The sequence below is a fragment of the Ornithodoros turicata genome, chromosome 1 (genome assembly GCF_037126465.1).
Source record: "Ornithodoros turicata isolate Travis chromosome 1, ASM3712646v1, whole genome shotgun sequence".
NCBI classification, from domain to species: domain Eukaryota; kingdom Metazoa; phylum Arthropoda; class Arachnida; order Ixodida; family Argasidae; genus Ornithodoros; species Ornithodoros turicata.
The window spans coordinates 201,627,293-201,645,710 of record NC_088201.1 but is presented as its reverse complement, the minus strand read 5'-3'; the positions used below and the strand labels follow the sequence as shown (position 1 = coordinate 201,645,710).

At 43.9% G+C, this 18,418-nt stretch overlaps 1 protein-coding gene and 1 long non-coding RNA gene across 3 annotated transcripts in view; both read left to right on the top strand.

Moving 5' to 3' along the window:
* LOC135378947 (uncharacterized) overlaps positions 1-18,418 on the top strand; it is a 342,028-nt gene that overhangs the window by 224,848 nt on the left and 98,762 nt on the right. Inside the window, exon 10 of one of the 2 annotated variants that reach the window (XM_064612132.1) lies at positions 850-930. The exons of the other annotated variant lie outside the window; for it this stretch is intronic. Within the exon in view, the coding sequence (XP_064468202.1) occupies positions 850-930 (81 nt within the window). The remainder of the gene's footprint in view (positions 1-849; positions 931-18,418) is intronic. 2 annotated transcript variants of the gene reach the window in all.
* On the top strand, positions 12,028-14,377 carry LOC135375429 (uncharacterized). Its single transcript, XR_010417244.1, has 3 exons — positions 12,028-12,050; positions 12,115-12,199; positions 14,301-14,377. It is a non-coding gene; the product is annotated as an uncharacterized LOC135375429 (long non-coding RNA).

The following is an 18,418-nucleotide window of genomic DNA, read 5'->3' as shown; positions in this document are numbered from 1 at the left end:
ATAAGGGCTGAACCAGCCAGCTGTGGCCCGGATTTAAGGACAGTCCCTCACACGCGCTTATAGATGTAAAATCAAAGCCGTAATGCATGGGCTCCAGCAGGCTTCTGCTCTGGTTGAATGTCGTGGCTGAAGTTCGTGAGGTGATATGATTGGTCGGCATGGAGAGAGCTATGGTGGGCATCCAATATGGATCTTGCATGGACATGCGAAGAGTGACGATAATTACATTCATGTTTTAATGCTGCAGAAGCAGTCACGGCCTTGATAAACTATCTTTTAGAGCAAAAACAACAAGAAAAATAAGCCAGGCGAGGCAGTCGTTATGGTTATATTTTGCGATCAATGAACACGGGACAACGGCATTCAAGGAGTGTTACGGTGTAAGTTCGTCGATAAGCACAATAACAGGTTAAGTTATCAAGTGCCTCCCTTCTCGCAAAACATGAACAAAATGAACAACAATGAACGCCGAATGTCGTGTGGAGTATATAAAAAAAATAGCGCCGGTGTCTCCAAGATGACCCGCCATGTGTACTCAGAAGGCGACGACCCTCCGACGGCACAGACTAATGCCGGCACTGCTTGGAACGTTTTCTGGTGGTGAAGAAACCATCGGGAAACCCCCAAAATCTGTGCGATCCTAACATAACCCTATCTCACTGAGGCATGCTAAACACTTCTCTACCTTTCACAAGATGGCGACCTTCGGATCCGTTAGGCTTAGCAAGGCCGTTGGTGCAGAAGTGTTTCATTGGCGCTATATAAATGCCAATGAAAAATGTTCAAGACTGCATAATTTTATATTTCTTTCTTTCTCTCTTTTTCTTTCTCTTTCTCTCGCAATCACAGGGCTTCACCACCATACCACAAGGCCATCAAAGCGACACATCAAGCACGAGGAATTTGGTTAGAAATACAATGAAAGCCAGCGTAGGTCTATCGTGTACTTTGTTTCGTCGTGGGAAAAAAATTGGGGCCTCCTGCAACTGCGCACAAAGCTGCAGAGTGCAGAATACTGATCCGCCTTTCATGTGCGATGTGGACACTTTTTGGGGAAGCCGTAGTTTTGACGTAATTACAGGACAAAGACATGCCCATGTATTCTGCCATGAAACCAACACGGCGAAAATAAGCCTCCCAGGAAAAGATTCGAGACGGTCTTGCGCTTCCATTCCACTAGTGGACAACCCAGAAACATTCCGTCGTCACTCCTAGATTTGGACACTTTTTTCTAACCCTCACGGCTAACGTATACTCTATCAATAGCGGCTGGAATGCATAGCCTCAATGGAGGGCACAGAGTACGCAGGTGAAGCCAACTTTAAGAGTAAGTGTCCCGCAATTCTGGGAATGCTGATAGGCTTCACCAGAGATGTCACATCTTACATATAGATAAGGAGGTTAGTGGTTACGTGGGGAAAATTCCAGAACGAGAAAAGTTTTTTTAAAAAATATATTTGTAATACAAATTGTTATGTTCTGCATGGCCACTGCTTTCTACTTTCTTTATTGCATGCCACAACTTTGTATTACAAATATATTTAAAAAAAACTTTGCTCGTTCTCGAATTTTCCCCACCTAACCACTAACCTCCTTATCTTTCGCTACTGTTGTCCCGTTTCGTCCACGTGTTCGTGAACCTTCCATTTTTCTGTAACCGGTCTGTAGCCTAGATCACAACGTTGACATAATCCCCTCCACACTCTAACAAAGCAGCCATTCACTCCGGCCGTAGAAGCCCGTACGGAACCTTTCTTCCCTCCGGGCTGTTGACCCACAATTCGCATGAACCTTTAAACACGTCACACCTAACCCTTTAAATACCATGCCAATGATAAGGACTGTAGCCAGAAGAAGAACAATCTCTGTTCGAAATATCGGCGGCTTCTGTCCTGAGGCAACTCCCCTCCTAAATTTTATTGACGTGTATGTGCCTTTAAATTGCATCCATACACAGTTCACTGATTCCAACACATACACATTGCACGGACACACAACCCATCGGATGCACGAGGCACTGCAAAACACAATCAAGGTCATCATTAGTGACGAACACGATAGTTCCTCAAACGAAATGGCCGACGAACAACAGTCAAAGCAATGAGTTCCACCAGACACGCTTCGATGTAAGAAGCAGTTGCAATGTTGCTATGTGTGACCGTTGAGACAGCAAATAACCTGTATAGAAATCGAAGTGAGTAGCAGCATGTTGGCAGTCTTCCAACGTGAATGCTGGAACACTAGACCGTTTTGTAATTCACTTTCTTGCAGTCGACACAGTCCCACGGTCGCCTAGAATGAAACAATACAATTAGCCTCACTTGTAATGCACAACGTCGCTTCGCCCATGTAGCCGATCTCTCCCGCCGCCATTTGTAATGCGTCCACCGTCTGCAACAGAACATACTACGGCAGTTAAACAAAAGTAAAACACAGGCGTTTCACGATGCATCACAAATAGGTTGAGCTACGTTTCTTGTACTTCACCAAATATCAGACCTATAGTGAAAAGTGCGCTTGTCATCCGTCTCAACGGAGAGGTTGCAGCTCAGACAACTGACGCGAAGGCGACGAAGCAAAGAATGCACTTTGGAAGAATACGCGATGCCATGTCACTCCTCATCGGCGGTGCGCGGTGCAACGTAGTCCGCTGCAACGAAACCACATGTAATTAGCCGGCACACGAATTCTTCAAGCACACAAGTCATGAGGCACACATATTATTCAGCGGACATAAAGCTGTTGGATGCCGATGTGACGGCTTTCTATACCTGCTCAAATTTGTCGATCAGGAGCCTTGTGCCTGCTATTTCAAAACTGCCACGGCTATTTCCAGACGGTTACGGCTGCGTACCGGCTGTACTGTCTGAGGGAACTTTTTGAACCGGCACCTGTCCATCACAGGATTTAGAGTGTGGGCTCTCGTTTTCACACTGCCGATCAAACTAGAAACAACCTTTCCCATTCACCTTCTCGACGCCAGATATCTTTGTGTTTGCAACACATATGTGTACAACTTATATCAGACGTTCAATGCACATAACAATGGATGCACACTGGACGTCTGAAATCAGGGTGCAGTGTACGTTCCTTACATATCCAACTTTTCTAACGTACTTTCTGTACGTACGATGGACATCGATAAGATGTTGCTTTTGGATGTAGACGTTTGGATTTTTCTGGTAAGTCCGATAGGTGTTTGTGGTTTACTGGGTTTTTGACTTGCAATTTCATTGCCTGCAAATGTTCCACAAAATAATGACCGTGTGCAGTGATTTTGAGCAAAGGCTGCATAAAATTCCCATTCCTCGATTTTTTTCTATACGAATTTGACTCGTCTGTCTTTGTTGTTCTCCAATACACAAGGTGCTTCTGAAACAAAGAGAACTGTAACAGCTTCTAAAATTTGCTTGTACCACAGGACTCAGCAACTGCACTTCCACATCTGGAGTGATCCAGTAAACCACAAACGTCTATTAGACATACCAGAAAGATCCAAACGTCTAAGACATTGTAGATATCGAGGTATATCCACGTCACATTCCATGGATGTTCCATGGATCGTCGGAAGCTCCTCCATAACTGTATAAATGCAGGTCCTCTGGATGTACGTGCTTGACATTTGTCACGTCCAGTGGACGTGCTTGTGAGGCACTGCGACGTCTAAGATACGTCCAGTCGATGTTCCTACCGGGTTAACATGCGATAATATAGACGTACTTTTACGAAACTTTGTTTCGACTATCAATTCAATAGTAATTTTTAAGTATAGCGCTAGAAGAAAGCGAATTTATCTTGCGAGACCTTGAGGAATTGGAGAACAAGTAAAAGCAAGTTTTTTCCATTAGTTCGGGTCCTGCTCTCTTCAAAGTATCTACGTAGCGCTCTTCTACCAACACAGGCAACCTGTCAGTTTGACAGCTCCACTGAGTAGGTAACCTCATCATAGGCAATAGCCTGAATTACAAACACAATATTTGTCAGGAAGGAATATCAGAAATGTTAGAGGCAGACTCATTGCAGACATACATATTAATTGGAAACACATCCTCGTCACCGTTACAAACGTTTTCGACCCCCACTACACTTAAACATCCTGCAACTATTGGTATTTTAGTATATGTTCCATCCAGTACGCCAATAGAAGCTGAGAAATGCCCAAGCCGTGTCGTGTGGGGAACGGCCACGGCTACGACATTTGCGCTGTTCATGCACACAAAATAGCTGAAAAAGTAGATTTGCAATCCGGTCTATATATTGTAGTATGTTAATCCGGTAGGAACATCGATAGGACGTATAGTAGACATCGCAATGCCTCACAACCACGTCCATTAGATGTGACAAATATCCAGCTGTTACATCCATAGTACATCCATTCCACGTTAGCTGGACATACCCGGATGTCTACTAGACATCCAAAATATCCACGGTGTACCATCCTCTGGATGTCCATTAGACGTTTGTGGTTTACTGAGGAGATGGTAGTAGAGCATAAACGTTTCTTTCTCATCAGCAGCCGGAGCTAGAAGTATACTTTTCCGCTTCACCTAGTAAGAAAATTCATATACCTTTTCGAGTAGATAAATCGTTCAAAGCCAAAGTAATCCGTGTATTATTGCCTAACAACATCAGAACAGCTCTCTTAAGCTTGAAATTTTCAAGTTTAAAAAATATTTCGTTTTGTATTACCCTGGTAGGCTTTCTCTAGGCCTTCTAACCATCAATACTGTCAGTTATGAGGGAACTCGTTCACTGTAAAGGTAATCGAAAATCACTTAAGATTGACTTAGACCAATTGTCCTGCACTTAGTCTCTAATCCTCGAAGGAGGTATGATGCTGGAGTTGTCTGAAGTCTTCGTTCGATGCCAACAAGTACACTTCGATGCCAACAGTCTTGCTAGCAGGTGCGAGCCGTCGAAAATCATCGGTGTTCGAACGAAGGACAACTCTTGTGACGACTTCATTGAGAAGAAACTTTTCTTGTTGCATATATCACTGAAGGTAGGGGAATAAAGATCGCAAAGTGCCGAACCTTTCGTGCCTTTGTAGCTTGCAAAAATTGCTCTTGGCTCAACAGAAGGGGCAACATTTTCAAATTCTCCCACTGGATCTGGTTCGAAGACCATTGCAGAGAGGGTGTGAGCTTGAGTAACTTTATTGGAACAGAATTGATGCTATCACCGGATACGCCAAACCACTCCACGCAGCCAAGTTACAGGCTACAGTTCATGTGCATCATTGCGATGCACTTTCGTACTTCATGACGTCAGTAACTATAGCAGCACAACATACAATGTTAACTGAGCCCAGCCAGGACCTCTTCAGTGCGCACAGTGGCACGACTCGGATCATAACGCCTGAATTTCCCATGATTTTTATTCAGGTGAGATACTGAGATTCCTATCCTACAACAATTCGCAATGGAAATAGATTTTTTGTCGTGCTAGTATGCCCACACAGTGTCATTGATGCTTTGAATGTTGTCTCCGATGTACTTGCTATTCTGTTACTACGTGTTGGAGACGTTGAGGCAAACCCAGGTCCTAGATGCAAAATACTGACGCTCCAAAACCGAATTTGTCAGAAACACTTCCTGGCCTTAATACTGCGCTAAATGCCATCAAAGACATGAACTCAAAAATGACTGCTGGACAATGTGAACTAATGAAGGCTGTTCAGGATATACAGGATAGAACGTTGTGTGATGACCTCGCTGTAAAAGTGTAGCAAATAGAGACAGACCTGAAAACAGAACAGATTGGTGCCTTACAGGCTTCTGCGGATGAAGCTCAAGATAAGCTTCTGTGCTTAGAGGGAAAGGTGGATGACATGGCAAATTGTGAGTGGTGTTGCAATCTGATTGTACACGGAATAAGAGAAGATGAGAATGAAAACTGGTCACAATCAGGAACTAAATATTCATATCGCAGAAGGTGAGGTACAGTGTGCACACCGCTTAGGTAAAAAACAGAACGGAAAACATAGACCATTTATAGCGAACTTTCCATCTTTCAAACGTAAATAGGAAATTCTTTCTTCGGGCTACAAACTAAAAGGGAAGAACTGCTCAATTTTCGAGGACTTTTATATGAAAGTAAGGAACGACGACGATTACTCGAGCTTGCGAAGAACCAACAAGAAATAATTCAGGTTACAATATAACACACTTACCAATAATGGAATACAATGCTCCCTAGGAGAAGGCATGTTAAATACCATCAAGGCACATTGGAGTCAGCTAATAACCTTAGGCACTTGTGTTTTATCGGTTGTTAATCTAAATGCAAGAAGTATAGTAAATAAAACGCTTGAATTTGGAGAAATCTGCACTTCTCTAATGCCAGACGTTATTACTATTACTGAAACAATGCTAACCGACGACATTGAAGATTCTGAAGTGTTTCCGTCTAATTACAACGTGATCAGAAAAGACAGGTTATAAAGGTGGGGTAAAGGTAGCAATACTGTTGAATAATAGTTGTGAGTAAGTTTTGTTAGAAACAAACGACAGTGTTGAAAGTGTCTGGTGTAAACTCTGTATTGACAATGCCAGCTACAATATCGGTGCCGTCTACTGTCCTCCTGGGTCACCCCCCTCCATCACGGATGCGCTTAATGAATACATGAGCAATAACCTCGGCAAAGGAGCAAATATTATACTAGGTGGAGACTAATCTTCAGGGATGTTGACTGTGTAAATCTTATCGCTTATGGTAGAGATTCTTCCAGCGCCGATATTCTCATTAATATTGCGTATGAATTCGGGTTGACACAGGCAATTATGCAAAACCCAACGGTGAGTAAAAATTATGGTTCAAGTTTAGATTTGACATTCACTAACTTGAACTCTGAAGCCACTGGTAGGTGGTAGATGACATCTCAGACCACCTAATTACAATAGTCAACATTGTGCTTGGACATAAGGCTATACAAAACGAACAATATACGTATGTTTGTGACTACGACCGAGCAGATAATGTAAGCATAATGGACGAATTTGAGAAACTGTTCAGTACGTTTGTTGCTCTTGAGAGTTCGTGTTGAGTTGATGACATGTGGAATCTATTTAGACAGAAAGCACTTTTCTGTTTGAATAATTTTGTCCCACAAAAGCGTAAAAAGACATACCGCCAGAAACCTTGGATCACTGGTGACATCATACATAACCAACCTAAACTAAGACGTCTTCGAAAAAATGCGAACAACATGAGCTCTATAACAAGATTTCCTAACCAAATTAGAAAGGACGTAAGACGTGCTAGAAAACAATTATTTGAGCAAACTCTGATTCGGTTGATGAACAGCGCACCACAGAAGTTCGGGCAATATGTTATCCCACAGAAGAATAAGACAGTATCCTTGTCCGATAAGCTATCTGCTGAGAGATTCAATGATTATTTTGCCTCTGTATTCTGCGTCGATGATACACAGCGCCCATCATGTCACGATTACATTGGGCTTGATCCTTTTCCCGACCTTGAAATATGTGAACCCGGAGTGCTGAATAGGTTGCTTCGACTAGATCTTAAAAACTCACCAGGGCCAGATAATACATTTTTAAGATGATACGCAGAATATGTCGCACCATTGCTGATGATCTTGATCAGAAAATCTTATGAGTCAGGGAACGTTCCTAATGAATGGAAGCTTGCTCAAGTCATTTTACAAATCAGGAGACAAAACAGACCCATTTCATTGACTTCTGCGTGCTCTAAGGTAATGGAACACTTATTATTCAAAAAAATGGTGGAATACTTAGATAGAAATAAAATATTGAGCAGTTACCGGTTCGGTTTTAGAAAGGGGTCGTCTATACGACATTGGAGTTAATCGAGGCCATGCATGACTGGGCGTCAAGTCTCAATGAAAGCAAACAATATGATGTCATTTCTATCGATTTTGAAAAAAACACTTTCGGCCAAAGAATTTCAGAATTTCTTTCAGCAGCCAAAGAATTTCGGCCAATAATTATCAAGTGTTTTTTTAAGGTGTCACATTCGAAACTAATAATGAAAGTCGCGAGTATCTTTCAAAATCAGAAGTTAACGTCCTGGATATCTGCATACTTAACGTCTAGACAGTAGTTCGTTTTCTTTCAAGATACCTGTTCAAATAAGCAAAATGTGCTGTCAGGTGTCCCTCAGGGAACTGTCTTATAACCCTTATTATTTCTTCTATACGTAAACGACTTGACCGATTCAGTACCATGCAACATCAAACTCTTCGCTGATGACTGTATTTTCTACCGATGCGCATCCACACCAGAGGACCACCTTGTCTTAAATACAGCTTTGCAAGATAGAGAGAGGTGGTGCCGAGAATGGAAAATGAACAGCAACGGTAATGAAAAAGTCAGTGGTTATGTCTATAGGGCTGAAGAAGAACATGCTAAAATTTAACTACTTCCTCGGAGCCTTTCAGTTTCAACATGTAGACCAACACAAATATCTGTGTGCCATTGTAGATAGTAAGCTATCGTGGAAGCAACATTTCGAATATATAAAAGGGCAGTCTCTTAGGAAGTTCTCTAAAGTTCTCCAGTTCTCTATAAAAGGGAAGTCTCTAAGGCAAGCACCATGTAAAGTTCGATTGATGGCATACACTACACTTGTTAGACCAATAATTGAGTACTGTTCACCCAGAAGAATAAATAAAAAGGTAAGAACTTGAAATGGTTGAAAGGAGAGCTATTAGGTTTTATCTCTAATAAATTTGGTAGATACGATTCGCCCACACAACTGTTACATGACGCAAACCTTACTCAATTATCTGTGCGAGTCGAAATGCTGAGCATGAAAGTGTTCCGGGTACTGCTCAACGGAAGGCTTAACACAGGCTCTGAAAATGATCTATCGTTTAAAGAACCTAGGAGAACTCGAGTGAGGCACATTAAGTATTTATGTGAGCCATACTGTAATATCAATCGCACTGGAATTCTCTTCTGCAAAAACAATATTGAATGTGATACATTGTCAAGCTTTTTGAGCATGATGTATGGCGAGCCCAAATAGGCTCTTACTGATTTTTTTCTGAATTTCTGAGCTTTTATAGTGATGTGCTTTGTCCATGCTCCCTGTCGTGCGTGAGCACTCCTACCGTAGCACCTTTCTGTGCGGAGTAGTATTACTAAATAAATAAATAAATTAGCATTCGTTATTATGTCCAAGTATGAACGATATGCATAATTTTCGACGTTAGACGCCAGTGTCGAAATAAGATAGACGTAGACATGATGAAAGAGCGAGGATGCAAGTGCTTGCAGAGGTATCACACTATCTGGTGACACTGTACTGCCAACCGTACTTGATGCTGTATCATGGCTATTCCACGCCAAGTGATCCAGAGGTGCCGCTGGGCCCCTAGAACTGTATGTGAATTTTGTTAGTGTTTCCTTATGACTCCGAAAACAACAGAACATTGGTCTGTGTTAACGAAATTTATGGGGTGCAGAGCCCCTCAAAGATGCTGTGCTTGGCGAAAACCTATCTTGTTTTAAGCAAGCATTAGGGCCGATTTCAGGCACGGAGCATGTTAAAAAGCGTCTTATTTGATAGGGGAGAGTCTATTTTAGCGTATGTAAGCAATTTTCACAATCGCACTCGACAGGCTCCACACTTGTGACATGCACGAAATTTGTAAAGTTTGTGCAAATTCACAAATTTGTTTGGAATATAACATCCTGGAATTTCTTCTTCGAAATGTTTTGTCATATAGCCCTCGTATTGTACTTTCAACACAAAAAATCCAACCCCGCCGGTGCAATAAAAATCGGAACGTTGTAAAAATTCGTCAAAATGCACATTTTTCACCAAAAAATTCGGTGTGAGGAGATCGCGATAGAAGCGTGATGAAGGTGTCATTGGATGCACAGTCTTCCTAGCATGACATAGCAAAAAATATCAAAGGTACTTTTGTTAAACTCAAATATTATTTTTTTAAATTGAAGGTAACTTCCCAAACGTGTATGCGCACTGCGGCGCATCGTACCGAATGAACTAAGCGGGTCACTCACAAAACACTAGGCAGCCGCATTACTGAAGAGCACATAACGGTTACAAACGCGTGTTTGCCAGTAGTATGGAATGACCACGTTTATCCGGCCAAAACACGATTAAATTGGCAATTAGAGCTAATTAGGACCCCCCACAGTAATCAGCACCCTTCAGGGAGTCACCACACTAATTGGGGAGCATCTGACATGTGTCCAGACCAGTTGTGTGTTTCCGGATAATCGTGGTCATAAAAAGAAAGAAAAACGTGATAGAAATAGAGTGGAGAGAAACAATTTATTCGAAAATCAACGACGCCGTGGCGAAGAAACCGCTCTGAAACACCAGAGTGACCAGTGACTGCCATGTTGCTTGTTGACGGCCGGTAGTTGCAGAGATCGACGACACGTGACCACCTAGTTGAAAGGCATGACACCAGATGGCCCCACTATCATAGGTCTACGCAAGAAAGACAGAACAAGCAGCAGACTAGCAGCAGGTAAAATTGCAACACTGCCCAACAAGTCTAAGCATGCCAGAGCACAGGGAAAAGGCCTAACCGTTACTGCTAAACATACGACAGCATGGGGCAAACACTAGAAATCTGTGAAAAGGCTTAAGGCGATCAATTAGGCCTAACCACAGCTTCAGCTCACCACGTTATGAAATTCAACGGCTAACACCCCAGACCGAACAACTTGTCCCGCGGACATCCGAGACTGATCCTTACATCCGTGTCCGAGGCGGAACACCCGCAGGACGACCTTCGGAGATCAGCCTACAGACAACGAAATTTCGTTAGCCCATGGACGTCTCTAAATGGATGTAGAAATTTCGTGATCTGTGGGATGTCCCTCTGTGGACATTTGAACAGATCTTAATTCATTGACACAGTCAAGATTTGAAAGTCGATGTCCATGTGCACTGCTTGCAGCAAGAAAAGGGGGAAAGGAACGCGCTTCTTGTTGTGCATGATAATGCACTACAATGTGCTGCAATGGTGTCCATATTTGCAGTATGTGAACTGCGATAATAAAATCAAAAATAGTTTTCAAACAGTTAATTATAAACTAAAGTACTTCAAATAACTTTATCGGAACCAAAAACATATTTTTAACAATTATTTTGGAGAGATACGAAACCTGAGCCTATCGGACGGGTGCATCTGCATGGCTGAATCAGTCTAGTCCAGTGCCACCTTTGTTTTTGTGGGCTCGGTGTTCGCACGTGAGATAACTGTTTTCTTCGCACGCGTCCGGTTTCTTAGAATGTGTTGTATGAGATGGGGGGGGATTGCAAAATAGCAGTGGGATATTTTCCCGGAATGGTCTATAGTGGATCCTAGAGTAGGAGCGAGTCTTCTCACGGAATGGAGACTATCAAGATGGCATCGAAAGGCAGCCCTGCCACGTCCTCGTTGTGTGCTGGATAGAAGAAGAACCTGCGGTTACGGACCGCAGTCCCAATGAGAAATTTGACTGAAGTCAAATTTCCGTGAGCTTATATGAATTTTGTGTCTTATCGACACCGGTGTGGGCGCTGCAATAAAAATAATCTCTCGTCCCAGTGTTACAGCGTTGAAGACGACGAATACGTTAGAGGACTGGGGCGAGCCGTAACACGCGGGCGAGCCATAACACGCGGGCAAGCAGTGCCTGCTCGAAAAGGAGGACACAAGTTGCAATGCATTCCGCGGCTTTTACTTGGTGTGTGTGAGCGTGTGCCTATGTTGACATCAACCAAGGAACGTCTCGCAAACCCTATTCGTGAGAAAAGAACGAGGCGCACTGCACAGCAGCTACCTAGGTGAGTGTGAAATTTTAGGGTTTAACTAGGTATGGTTTATTAATTAGCAGGTGTCGACTGATAATGGTCACACAGGCTGACTTAGTCGTATGCTTTCAAACTGGCGCAATTATATGCCTGTTAAATTAGCAAACGTTCACGTTTTTCTCTATGTAATGTATCTATAATTTTCATGCTTGGACATGCAGAAGGTGTGCAGAAAAAGGAAAACCAGGGGCTGAAGTCTCAGCTGGACACCTCGAAGAACACAATCAGTACGTTTTGTGGATGCAGCAGACAACTGTAGCAACATGTAGTGCCTTTGAATTTTCCTCACAGGTGCAGCAAGGATTGTAAACACATTGCGGAGCTCTCCTGCTTAAAGTCCAACGATGGAGCAGGAGGTTTCATTTCGTGTGACAAGGTACATTACACCCATTAACATACTCAGTCACAACCAGGTCAATATATGTAGGTTGTAATTTAGCTATGCAATACGCGTAAGTTATACTGTCCTATTTCTCTGTTGAAGAACATTCTGATGAAACTGGTACACAGCACGTTGGGTGCCATACAGGAATTCATGACTACCTGTGCACATGGTAATCATGTACTAACGTCATGTACTGAGAATGTGACTTCAGTCAAGCCGTTGCATACCTCTAAACCCTGCATACATCAGAACCACTTCACTTCTGGAGGTTGATTATAAACAGGGTGTTTAATTTTATGTGATACCACAACTCTTGTTTTTGCAGGTATGACCTACGTGTAAGCAAATATTTTGTGTGAGATAGTATAGAACTACAAGCTACGGCTACTTAATTAACATATATTGATTAAATTTTATTAACTGAAATAATTAATTAAATTGAAGGTTTTCCGGCTGTACTGAGATCAGCAGAATGTAGGGAGATTCTTGTTGAAAGGACCACGTGACACGAATTATTTATGGTCAGATTTTTCTTTTACAATGCCGAAAGCAAGGGAAAACTGTGGAAGAAGTGCAGGCACTACACTACCATTTCTGTTCGAGAGCTAAATGCTTCAACTAAAATATGCGCCAGATTGGTGTGACAGCTGACAGTGATAAATGTTGCTCTACTGGCTGCGGTCCAGATACGTAGCTATGCATTGGGAGTCAAACTGCAATCAGCTCGATTAAGCCGTCATTTCAAATTTTGGCAAATTTCATCACAACACCAGACCATTTGATGTACGTGGTTGTTGTACTTCGATCACTTGTGTACGTGTTCGACAGAGCCCAAGTAAATCAGCTGCAGAATTTCTGGAAAATTGGCTTACTTTAAACAGGGACTGCCTCCGTTTATGCTATCACCGATTTGCTGAAAAAGCTTGAATTATAAAATATTGATGAAGTTTCATTTTAATTTCACATCTAGTGGTTATATAGTGGTTATATATAGGGGGAAAAACGACGCCATCCGCTCAAACGTTGCCTGCCTGCGTACTGCTGATGAGGCCCAAGAAGGCCGAAACAGCTGTCCAGTACTGGAATGGCGACGTTTGACTTACAAACATATATATATATATATATATATATATATATATATATAGATACTCATGGAACGATGCGGCAGCACCAGAGGACACGTGTTTCGCCGTGTTTGCGGCTCATCGGCCCTGGGTAGCTGCGCATCGTTCCGAATCGGCAAACCAGGGGTCACTCGCTCGCTGAGTGACCCCTGGTTTGCCGATTCGGAACGATGCGCAGCTACCCAGGGCCGATGAGCCGCAAACACGGCGAAACACGTGTCCTCTGGTGCTGCCGCATCGTTCCATGAGTATCTGTTTCTCTGCGTGCAGCCATAGAAGCCACATTAATCTGTAAGTTTGAATTTCAAACACGTCTAGTATGATTTATTTGTTTCTTTAATGGCTTTTTTTCCTGCATTATATATATATATATATATATATATATATATATATATATATATCACAAAACAGCAAGTCTGCCTGGACTTGGAGTTCACATGGAAACACTGCATCAGTTGTCTCATTATAGCTTTTAGATAAACCGCAACTGAAGGAAAATAGTCATGTTAATTGCACTATGTTAAATAAAATAATCCTCTTGATAAAAGTTAGAAATTTCATATTTTTGATCATGTGGTCAGTTCTTGCATAGTTAGAAGTCTGTAGTTTTGTGACTAATGGGGCAGGACTCCATATTTCACACTAATATTGTAGTTAAATATATTATAACGAAAAATATCATTTTGAGTACTACGGTGTCTGTCAACATCAGCCTCACCGGTTTGATTTCAAGAAACTCAAGCCTCTGGTAGATTTTACCTTGCAGGGAAATATTATAGATTTTATCCGATATTCAAGGTGCAATTTTTGAGGTACCCATATACCATTCGTATTCGGAAATTTCAATATTTACACGTCTCTATTAGTCTGGTAGTGCACTGTTGGCATTCTTGGTTGGCAGCAAAGTAGTATTCTTACACTGCAGGTGTGTAGGAAAATAAATGACCTTGCTTTTTTTCTTATGATAGGTTCTTGGAGAAGTTGAAGGTGAAACTGCCGTCCTATGTAGAACGTGCTACAACGCGGCGTAGAGGGCATAGTGCCCACGAACGTTTCTTAGTGCCCATTAACTTATGTATGTACTAATGCTTTTAAGAGTAGTTATTTTGCCCGTACTGAGCTGGATTGGAATTCTCTACTGTGTCGTTCGGAAATCTGAAAAGTCTGAGAAAGAGCAGGACAGCATTTTGTGTTGAAATTCCTTGCTTTGCTGTAATTCCTGCTAGGGTCACAGGGCCTGTAGTATATTTTAAAGCAAATAAACATAACCTTCGTTACCTGGCATTTCGCATACATCCCTTATTTGGTTACTTCAAACAATGCTGGGCTTTTGTGACTCTCTCTAATGTCGCAGTAGGATGTAAATTCCAGCTGAAGTGACCATCGACTAGTTCTAAAAGAATTGGGGAAACTTGCTTCACGCTTAAGTATACTATACATTTAACCTTCTGACCCAGATTGCCTAACACAGGAACTGTGTTGTCAGCATTGTTTACAGTCGACTGTTGTCTTTCAGGTCTGGGTGAAGCAGATTCCGAAGGTGATTAACCAGATGAGGCTTAGTTAAGGATCCTGGCCGTTTCACTCAGATTAACTCCAAACAAGAGCTCCTAATTGTATATCCCAGGAGCAACAAGAGAGGTCATGTCTGAACGTGCACGTCAGAACCAGAAAGCAGTTTCAGCAGGGCAGCACAGGACAAGAAGCTGAGGACACAGTGACCACCCTGCAACTGAAATCTTGCCTGTGTCCCATGTGATAGAACAGTTGTCTACCCATAGTTTTCTACATTACATACTTCGGGTCGGTGCAACAGCTCAGCTCTTATGTACAGGTATCCGCACAGTTAACCAATCCCCCGAGTCCGTGGCTTTTCACTGATAAGCGCCCAACTAACCGTTGACGACGCAAACACTAGTGAACTCGTCCAGGACTGGCTGGATTTTTCTTTTACTATATTCCCATGCGCACTCGTGCTATAAGACGAAAACACGCACACGCGCACAGAACAGCACAAAAAGACAAGAAGTCTGCAATCGGCCTCTTTTTTCGTTGTGTGTGTGTCTCATATACGACACATCTTCGTTCGTGAGTGCGAGGTGGGGCCACCCCCGGACGAGCTCACTTGTGTTTGCGTCGTCAACCCCTAGTTGGGCACTTATTGGAGCAAAGCCACGGGAGCGTGAGATAGGTTAACTGTACGGATACCTGTACATAAAAAGATTTAGGACATTATAGCAAAAGCTCGGTATACTTGAGCAAAGCTCCCAGAATTTTTACAACTTTGCACTGCTGAGAATTTAGTTAATTTTACAGCTGTTATATCTCAGTACTTGCATTCGCATGTTCTCCGGTCCATAAAATAGTAAGGCCACAGAGACAGTGGTGAGTAATTTAGATACATATTTTGATTTTTACCTTTTATACCTTAGATATTTATAGATACAGTACAAACAGTTTTTCTTTTAGGCTGCAGCTGAGCGCCCTTTTGTGTTCCTAGTGATATTTTGATGGGCTCGCTGGTGCTTAACGAATTTACACTCCGTCTTCTGTGCTGCTGTGCACAAAAAGGTCATGTGTCATTACGACATTATGTACAGTTTATGTAAAGATTTTCCAATTTCGGAGTACGTCCTGTGCACCTTAGCAAGACTCACAAATTTCGTAAGTTGTAGTGCTTCGCGTTGCTTCTAGTTTAGTTTCTCGTGTTCAGAACTATTCATCTCGATTGGCTGTGTTTGTCACATTCATTTTACCGGTGAGTATACAGGGCCAATTCAGTAACAAGCAATCTGCTGTGCATGTTGTTTTTCGATACCTGTTGCAAAAAATCTTTGCCAAACAAGAGCATCGTGTACTGTACAAATACAGTTTTCTGAGACATTCATATTTTCAAAGTTTTCTTGTCGTCCTTTCCGTGTCCCATTCTTTGTCAAGATGACAATGGGGAATTGTGTGGCCGCAGACTGCGGCTTTTAGACAACGGTGTCCAGTTACTCTGGTCCATAAAAAGGCACAGTATATGTGCCTTTTTTTACCTCACTGGTTTTTATACCCTTAACATTTAGCTGTTTATACATTTGTTTATACATGTGTGTTGCAGGATTCTACCCCCTTGAATCCCACGCGGGGTTGAATCCAACCCGTCTTTTGCCCAACCGCTGCACCGAGAGACACAGACACAAGTGAACAAACACACTCTTTACTCAGTGACCAGGGCACCACTTACATCACATGTGTCGCGGATCCTCCGTTCCGCTCCAGATCCCGCTGCCTACCTCCACAGCTGCCGGCAGAAACATTCCTCTCTCCCCCCATCGCGCGGCGCTTTTATCTCCTTCGATAAGCAGCGACTGTATCATGGGCGAACTGCAGCGTCCCACACTCTTCCCCCCCCTTAGGGTTCACATGTCTGGCAGGTCCGGCATGTCGAGTATGAGTTCGTCCCGGGGTACCGCAGGCGAGAGCAGGTGGGGCCGAAACCGACGCACAAGGGCGAGAGCTGCCTCGATGTCTTGGGGTCCAGGGTTGATTGCAGGAGCAGGGGGCGGTTTGAGAGCTCTGTTCAGGTGCAAAGGGCTCGCTCGATGTGTTGCTGGATGACGTGGCACAAGGGGCAGAGGCGTGCCATCTCTTCCGGTGTATAGAGGGCTGGGGGCTCGGGCGGGTGGCGGTCTTGGAGCGTGAGGCCTTTGAAAGGTTCGGGCACGAGGGCGACCGGGTCGTCGCGCAGCGGGCGCGGTTGGTCCCTCCATCGACGGTGTGACACGAATCCAACACTGGTGTCACCAGACAAGGTCGTCCACGTTGCTGTGTGGGCGACTGAACGAACGGCCGGGGCGACGTAACGTTGAGGTCGGGAAGCCCGAGCCTGGGGGTGGGCCGTAGAACGTTGTGGTGTACGAGATCTCGGTCGTGGCCTGCGCAAAAAAAAAAGGGAAAATGCCACCTCGGTTGCTTACGTGGGCGAAGGTTATAGCGGGTAATCCCGGGAACCCCGCCCTGGGCAGTAGTCTCTTGGGGTCGACCGGCCCTAGGGGGACTTGAGGGAGAGCGGGCTTGCGATGCTAGATCGTGGTCCTCCTCCCACCTGCCGCTGTCCGAGATGCGCTGGCTGAAGGTCTTGAGGTCTTGTGCGTGGACGGGGCCAGTTTCCTCGTTGTCGCTGCAATGCTCGAGCCTGTAAGTGACCGGAGTTAGCTGTGCGCTTACCCGATAAGGACCGTCCCATCGATCAGCGAGAGAGGCAGCAAAGCCTTTCGCTGCATCGCTAAGGGGATGTGTTCGCCTTAGGACCAGGTCTCCAACGCGGTAAATGACCTGGCGCCGACCTTTGTTGTACTGGAGAGACTGCTCCAGTCTTGCGACCTCAAGACTCTCCCGTGCTAAACGAATGGCAGTCGAAATTCTATCGCTAAGATCATTAGCATACTTCGCGTACGAACGACTAGGCTGTGCGTGCCGTGTTCGCAACGTGTTTTCGAGGGGGAACACAATTTCCCGTCTGAAATTCAAATAAGCCGGGGTAAATCCTGTCGACCTATTTTCCGTAGTGCGAGTGGCAAAGCCAAGCTCCGTAAGACGGGCGTCCCAATCTTTATGCCTTTCGGTAAAAGATACCAACATCATCTTGATGTTCCGATTAACCCGCTCAGTTATGTTCGCCTGAGGGTGATAAGGGGACGTCTTTACGTGACGTATGCTCAACGCAGAGCAACTATCGACAAACACCTTACTTGTAAAGTACGAGGCGTTATCCGTGGTGAGCTGGTCCGGGAATCCAAACCGGGAAAAAACGTCCAGCAGTCTGTCCCAGATCCGAGCGGACACCAACTTCCGCAGCGGGTAAAGCTCAACCCACTTCGTGAAGTGATCTGTAACAACTAACAGATACTGGTTACCACGGGGACTTCTGGGATAAGGACCCATTACGTCACATGCGACTATCTGCCAAGGTTTCTGGCTAACAATCGGTTGCAGCAAGCCGGGAGCCTGCCCTCCACGCGGCTTAGACTTCTGACATATCGGACAGCTGCGTGTATACCGCAAAACATCCTGTCTCATGCCTGGCCAAGTCGCGATACGA